Here is a 7297-nt window from a genome sequence, read left to right on the forward strand (position 1 = left end):
TTCTGACGCTCCTCCTTGTCTTCTCAACTCATCAACTTCGTTGAACTCAGCTAGACTTCCCTTTGTGCCACAACTGTAGAAGCTCAAGAAAGAGAGAAAGAAAGATAGATAGAAAAAGAAAGTCTTTCGCTCTCCTCATAGGAGGAGTCATGCAACGGTTAGGAGCGGTAGTAGTCATAGGAATGGGTTCTGTTGGTATGAACGTCCTTGAAGTATCTTGACCTCTGTATCTATGCATGCATCTCTCTCTTTCTTCTGTAGGAGCAAGTCCGGTAACGAATCTATCATTAGAAAGAGTTTCGCTTCACGAGACATCTCTCCACCCCCTTGTTTCTCTCTCTTTGGTATCTATGATGAAAGGTCTCTTTCTGAAATAGTCTGCATGTATTCTATTCTTACGTTCGATCTCTCTTCTCTCTAGGGAAAGAACTCCGTTGTATCTTCACTGTTCTCCCCTATGTTACCGAGAAAAGCTCTCTCGCTATTCTCATCTATGCGTCCACATTTTTCTTTTCTTTTCTTTTCTTCTCTTTTCTTCTCTTTATGTCTGTTCAGGTCATTCGGTTGAAGGCCGTCCGATCGTCGTGTACAGGGTAGGAGGTCTTCTGAAGAGAAGAGAAAGAAGAAGGAAAGAAGAAAGGAAAGAAAACAAAGGAGATAGGGGAAGCGAAAAAGAGAAAGATGGAGCTTCTGCTAGGAGATACAGTTCTCTCCATGAGGAGAATGTAACGAACGGAGCGGAGAAGGTCTTCACTTCTAAGCATGCGCTTACTGAGACTGACGGAGCCTCCTCGAGAGAACGAGGAGAGAAAGGAGAGATGGAGATGAAGCACCAGAGAGAATTTCCAGAGATTCTTGTCACAGGCCTGCATCATGCAAGAGAGCCCCTTAGCATGTTAATGTGTCTATATCTCATTGGTAAGAAAGGAAGACAACAAAAGAAAGAAGAAGAATAAAGTGCATGCACACCCATACATATATATATATATGTAGAGAGAGAGAGAGACATCAGGCTTAGCTGTCGGTTTATCCTATCTGCTGTGGGGTTTTTCTCTAGATTTTACGTCTGCTTACATCTCATGGACGTGCTCAAAGGATCAAAGCATCTGGTACCTTATCCACCTCGAATCTACACCGACGCCCACATTTATCTATCTATCTTTAATCTATCTATCTATCTATCTATCTTTAATCTATCTATCTATCTATCTTTAATCTATCTATCTATCTTCAATCTATCTTTAGCTTGTCTACCTCTCTAGCTTTAGTTTATATTTTGATGACAGAGCTGTCTGTGTGAGTCTTCACTTTGCACTTTGGTCGGGCGGGTATGACCGTGTTCATCCGTAGTCTGTCTATCTTCCTGTAGTCTATCTGGGTATACATCTCTAATCTCTCTATCTCCAATGTATCTATCTGCGCTTACGGTATCTGTCTGTCTGTCGTCAATTCATCCAGAGAGAGAGAGCGATAGAACTCTTCAGTCGAGTTGAATGGAGGAGGTCTTTACATTCCTGACTTCTTCTTTTGCTACATAGCTGTGATATCTGAAGTAGCCATTCCCATGGAGACGCATGCATGCGTATGTGGGTCTCTATGTGGTAGCGAGTATTTTCTGCATTAGACTTCACTTCTGCATGCACCTTCAACAGACACGTATGTTGCGTGGGGAGAGAGATACAAAGCCCTGGCAATGAGAGTTTCTCTCATTGCCCTGTATTCTTCCGCTCCTAAGAAACAGAAAAGAAGTACAGGAGGGAGAAGAAGAAGCAGTCCGTTCAGAAGAAGGGCTAGTCTTCTATCTCTAAGACCGCACCTCATGTATCAATCCACTGTCGAGTCATCTGTCCCTCATTCATGGCTTGCGGGACTGCCTCTCTCTCTTCTTCCTTTTTCTCTCTCTTCTGTTTTTCTCCTTTCTTCCTTTCTTCCGTTCTTTCTTTCTTTCTCTTTCCCCTTCATTCATTTATTCTTCTTCTCAATTTACCAAAGTTCATCTTCTCCTCCATTCAGTGCATTTAGTCCCCTCCTGTTTGCTCGCTTCCTTCAACCATCTCTCTCCCCACCTTCTCTCTCTCTCTTTCTCGAAGTGTCTATGCATCTTCCCTCAAGAAACTAACACCTCGAGCTCTTTAAGCTCCTCGTTTCTTTCCTTTGCTGTGACTGCTCTTTCTCTTCTCTAAGTCGCGAACTTCCTACCATCAGAAGGACATCTATTTCTCGGGGCTAAGTTCATTAGGATGAATAGCCAAGCACCTATCTTCTTCATTCCTTCCTTTCTCGCACCTCTCTTGTCCCTTACACCCCTCTCACATCTCTTACTTGTTCTTCTATTAAAGTCTCTCCCTTCCCCCTATTCCATACGTCTTGCATTCTCCTATGTTTTTCTTTTCTATCTTGTCCGATCTACGTGTCTATCTGTGTGTCTCCCTACCTGTCATCTCTCTTAGTTTATCTTCCTATATATCTCAAATCTGTCTTTAGTCTATCTTCAATCTATTTTCACTCTATCTATCTTTTACTCTTCAGCACGTCTTCTCCGAGACTATCATCTAGGAGATGCAGAAGCGAAGTATCTCATGAGTATGAGGGAGTTTTGGGTTCTTCCTATTCTCAATCCCGATGGATACGTCGCAGTTGAGGTGACAGGCAATAGAGAAATTCGCAAGAACAGAAGGCCTCTTAGCAGTAGTCGTCACTTTCGATCTCGGCTGAAAGGACTTGGACTAGATGTAAACTACAAACCAGAGAATGACGGCATTGATCTAAATAGAAACTATGCCTTCCACTTCCCTAATTCACTCCCGTAAGTCTTTGCACCAAGACGATACCTCATTCATACACATTCTTCTTCTCGGCAAAGACACCGACCTGATCAGAGCCTCGGCGTGTATAAGATGATCTACATCTATAGACTATCATGTGCGTAGGTATACATACATGCATATGTAGGGATGTAGTTACGGAAGTCTATGTGTATCTATCTTTCTATCTTTAATCTATCTTTAATCTATCAGTAGGTAGGGACTTGTGTAGGTGAGCGATGGGGGATGTGTGTATATATATATAGAGAGTAGTCTGTCTATCTATCTTTAAGCTATCTATGTGTATATAGAGAGAGGAAGAGACAGATGGTAAAGAAGAGTATAGAGCAAGAAGAGTTGTACTGGCGATGGAAGAGGGAGGGAGGAGAAAGAAGGGCTGGAAAGAAGGACATCGAAAGAGAACGCATGAGTCGGGTGAAAGCCCGTATACTATGTATGTATAGATCTACATAGTGTATGGTGTTTACACCTCCCTCTTGAGATGCCTACATTAACAGCCTGTAAGGGCATAAGACATTCACATCTCTTCATCAATACATGCGTACGTATCTATGTGTCTGAGGGTGTGAAGTCAGTGCCTCTACGGGATCGATTCATGCACCTGTCTGTAGATAGTCTTCATCTATTTATCTATCTACCCATCCTTAGTCTATCTGGGTATCTATCCTTCATCTATTTCTCTATCTGTGTATCTTTATCCATCCATTTCTCTTTATAGTAATGTGTCTCTATATACCCACATGTCAATACATACATCTCTATCTGTCTATGAGGTAAAAGAGCAGTGGTGTGTATCGCTCTATCTTCTCTCCTCTTCTCTTTGTTTCAGAGAAGAAAGTGAAGATTATGGAGGACCCTATCCTTTTAGTGAGCCTGAGACGGCTGCAGTCAAATTCCTTGTGGAGCAGTATCGACGCCACCTCCCTCCATCTCCTTCTCTCTCTCCTTCTTCTCGTACTCTCCAAAGTACCTCTCAACTTCCTATGAGAGACCCTGAAGAGGCACAAGAAGAAGCTTACAAAGACACCCGCATGGAAAGGATGAAGTATCCAGCCGCAATAGAAAGATCGCAGAGAAGTCACGATCTAGAAGAAACGAACTTCGCGAATCGGGAAAAAGATCGAAGGAGACTTAGAGAGGAAGAAGAAGAAGCGCATTCAGATATGAAGAAGATGAATGACGAGGAGGCGGATGATCAGAAGACTTCTTCTATATTGACGAGTCTGGGTCGCTTTGAAGCTGCGCTGAATTTTCATACATATGGAGAGCTCTGGACCAGGCCCTTCAACTGCTGTAAGAATTGGCCTCTCCCTCTATGGGCTGAGAAAGCATTCGTCGAGTTACAAAAGTAAGTCCGAAAGAAAAGAAGAAGAAGAAGAGACCATAGGGGAGAGGAGCAAAGGCACCTCAGCACATCACATAGGGGAGAACATTACGTCATACGAGGAGTTGTACATGCCATCTTTCTCTCTTCTTTCTTGTTGACACGGGAAAGAACCTCTTCTTCTTCTTGTCTTCTTATCGTCATCTTTCCGTGTGTATTCACATGGAGTGCTCCTGGTACTACTACTACTACCTTTGTTGAAGAGTGTTCGTGTGGCTTCCTCTTCCTCCTTTATGAGTTTACACTTAAAGGCAGTCACAGTCGATACTTCACACTCCTTCATCGACACACCTCTCCTTTACTTCAGAAAGTCCTTGTGCTAGTTATCTCTTATCTATCTATCTATCTTTCGTCTACCTGTCTATCTGGCTTTATCGTGTGTGTCTTTTATCTTTTTCTAATCGGTCTTCAGCCAAGCTATCTATCTATCTATCTATCTTTATCTATCTATCTGTCTATCTATCTTCAGTCTGTTTATCTCTCTTTCGTCAACCTGTCTATCTGTCTATATCTCTGTCTAGCTCCAATCTGTCTTTAATCTACCTTTGACCTATCTGTCTATCTTCAGTGTATCTGTCGATCTATCTATTTTGACTATGAAGAGAAAAGAAGCGAAATCCGTTTTCCTTCTGTATACAAGTTGGATGGAGAAGACAGCTTCGTCTTCTTCTTCTATAAGGTTCATTCCAGTCTTCATGACTTTCTCTGTGGGCTTTTTAAGTACTCTTCACATTCTAACTCCTCTAGAAGGAGTTGGTCTTCTGTTAACTGCTCCTATTCCTCTCACTACTCCTGCCTTCTTATATAGGCACCTTCTCTCTTTTCTTTCAACTCTTCATTCTTTCATCTCGAAATCTTGTCCCTCTTCTCGTCTCTCTCCTTCCCGTCGCGAAGATATCTCTTAGACGCAACTATTCTCTCTCTCCCAGTCGCAGACGCCTCTCCATATATATTCCCTCTTTCCTCTGAAGAATCTTCTCTATCACACTCTCCCTCTCTTCATTCTCTCCTTTGTATCTTGTCTCTTCCCTTCTCTTCACACTCCCCTTCGCTTGTTTCTTCTTTTCGCACTCGCTCCCTGTCTACAGATCTTTATCTATACGTTACTTTAATAGTGCGCCAAATCTTCCTTTGCTAGGCTATCCAGCAGATGGCGAGGCAGATGACTGGCTTCTACACGAGCACCACGTGCTTTCTATGTCTCCTGAAATTGGATGGGAAGAAGGAGGCTTCTGGCAAGATTACTCTTCAGCTAGCCATACACCTGATACACAGACACCGTCCTCCTTATCATCGAGTCTTTCAAATCTCTCGGAACGCGAGGACGAGACGACGAGGAGAAAAAGAGAGGAGGAAGAAGAAGAAAGAGAGAGGATCAATAGTGAGAGGTGGTTTGAGATATTGGAATTGAATTACGCTCGGATTGCAACGGTAGGATTTAAGGCCGGAGCTGAGCTAAATCTAAGTCTCGCCTTCTCCATGTTATCTGACGCTTCTCTAATGGAAAGAAGAAAGAATCGTGAGGGAGGTGAGAAAGAAGAGGAAGAAGAAGGGAAAAAAGAAGAAGAAGAAGAAGAAGAGAGAGATGTTTCCTCTTCTTATAGGAGAGGAGGAGAAGGCATGGAAAGAGAGAACAATAGAGAAGGAAGATATCTCCAAGCAACTGAAAGTAGAGTGAGAATGAGAGAAGATCACGAGGATGACAAGAGGAAGGAGAAGAAGAAGAAGAAGACAGAAAGAAGAAAGAAAAGAGAAGAATTTTAACGAGGTGGTTTCGAATGGCTACGATGATCTTCTTCCGCTTTCCCACCGGCAGTTTGTGAGGGCCAGTCTTCGTCAAGGAGAAGAAGTGAGAAACACATAAAGAGAGACAACAGACAAAGAAGAAGAATAGAAGAAGAGGNNCTCTAATCCTATCCACTCTTTCTCATTCATCTACTGTACAGGGAGCCTTCGTATCTCGCTCACCACCCCTACTGTTTCTTCTCTCTTCTCTTGTAATTACAGCCTACCTAGACCTCTCTCTATCCTCTCTTGGTCTATACGTATTCCTTTCTATCGACTACGTGTACCTATCTCCAAGCAAACGGAACTTCCTCTGTCTATCTGTCTATCCTTAACCTATCTACCTCTTTTGTCCGTGTATCTATCTTTATCTGCCTATCTTTCTTTAATCTATCTATGTCTTTAGCCCATTAATCTGTCTACCTGTAATTTCTCTATCTGTCTAGCTTTAATCTATCTGTCTGTAATTTCTCTATCTGTCTATCTAGCTTTAATCTATCTGTCTATCTGTCTTTTTCTTTACAGATCCTTTATCGTCTCTGTACTTCTCTACGTTTACTCATATCCCCCACCCCCTGTACTGCCTACAGATGCATTTGCATGTTTAGAAAAATCCCTACAAGCGTCCCACCCCAAACCCTCTCGTGTTTTCTTCCAGATGTAGAGTTAGCTAGCTAGCTAGCTAACTAGCTACTCAGCTGGCTGAGTCAACTGGTGCTTTGCAGTTGTGAAGTCATGCTTCTTGCTTTTCTTTCTTTAGCTAGTTCAGATGATGAATCGGGCAGGCTGCTTGTGTATACACAGACTCTCACCACGGAGAGATTCAGTCAGTCAGGACGTTCCTTTTCTTCTTCCTTTTCTTTGCTTTTCTGCTGCCCTAGGGAGGTGGGAATAATGCTGGCCTCCGACGCCCTAGTCATTCCAAGTCCTACCGCGTCTTAACTATTCAAATTACCAACACGTAAGAAGTTTCTCGTTCATAATGACAGACATCTATCTTTATATAGAGAACATAGGTATACTTTGATCTATATATGAGAAAGTATGTACACACATAGCTCACCATACATGCGTCTCTTCATACGTATTCACACCTGCGTCTACTTGGCATATGTGTGTTGTCTGTATGTCGTTGAACTGAGTGGATGAGACGGAAAGGGATGGAAAGAGAAGAATTGTATATAGAAGAAAACAGACACCTGCTCTCTCTCCTGTCTCGGATTCCACGCATGCATTCAATCACCTGCACCCCATGAAAGAGAAAGAAAGAAAGTTGATCTGTTCATCTATCTATCTTTAATCT

General features: G+C 42.6%; 1 protein-coding gene across 1 annotated transcript in view; it reads left to right on the forward strand.

Moving 5' to 3' along the window:
- The window catches only part of CSUI_009890 (uncharacterized protein), a 16634-nt gene that overhangs the window by 762 nt on the left and 8575 nt on the right, over nucleotides 1-7297 (forward strand). The window contains exons 2-6 of the mRNA XM_068069999.1: nucleotides 556-918; nucleotides 2530-2806; nucleotides 3655-4173; nucleotides 5298-6058; nucleotides 6876-6955. Coding sequence (XP_067918023.1) covers nucleotides 5909-6058; nucleotides 6876-6955 — 230 coding nt within the window. The 5' untranslated portion in view covers nucleotides 556-918; nucleotides 2530-2806; nucleotides 3655-4173; nucleotides 5298-5908. The remainder of the gene's footprint in view (nucleotides 1-555; nucleotides 919-2529; nucleotides 2807-3654; nucleotides 4174-5297; nucleotides 6059-6875; nucleotides 6956-7297) is intronic.

The sequence above is a fragment of the Cystoisospora suis genome (genome assembly GCF_002600585.1).
Source record: "Cystoisospora suis strain Wien I chromosome Unknown contig_6273, whole genome shotgun sequence".
NCBI lineage: Eukaryota > Apicomplexa > Conoidasida > Eucoccidiorida > Sarcocystidae > Cystoisospora > Cystoisospora suis.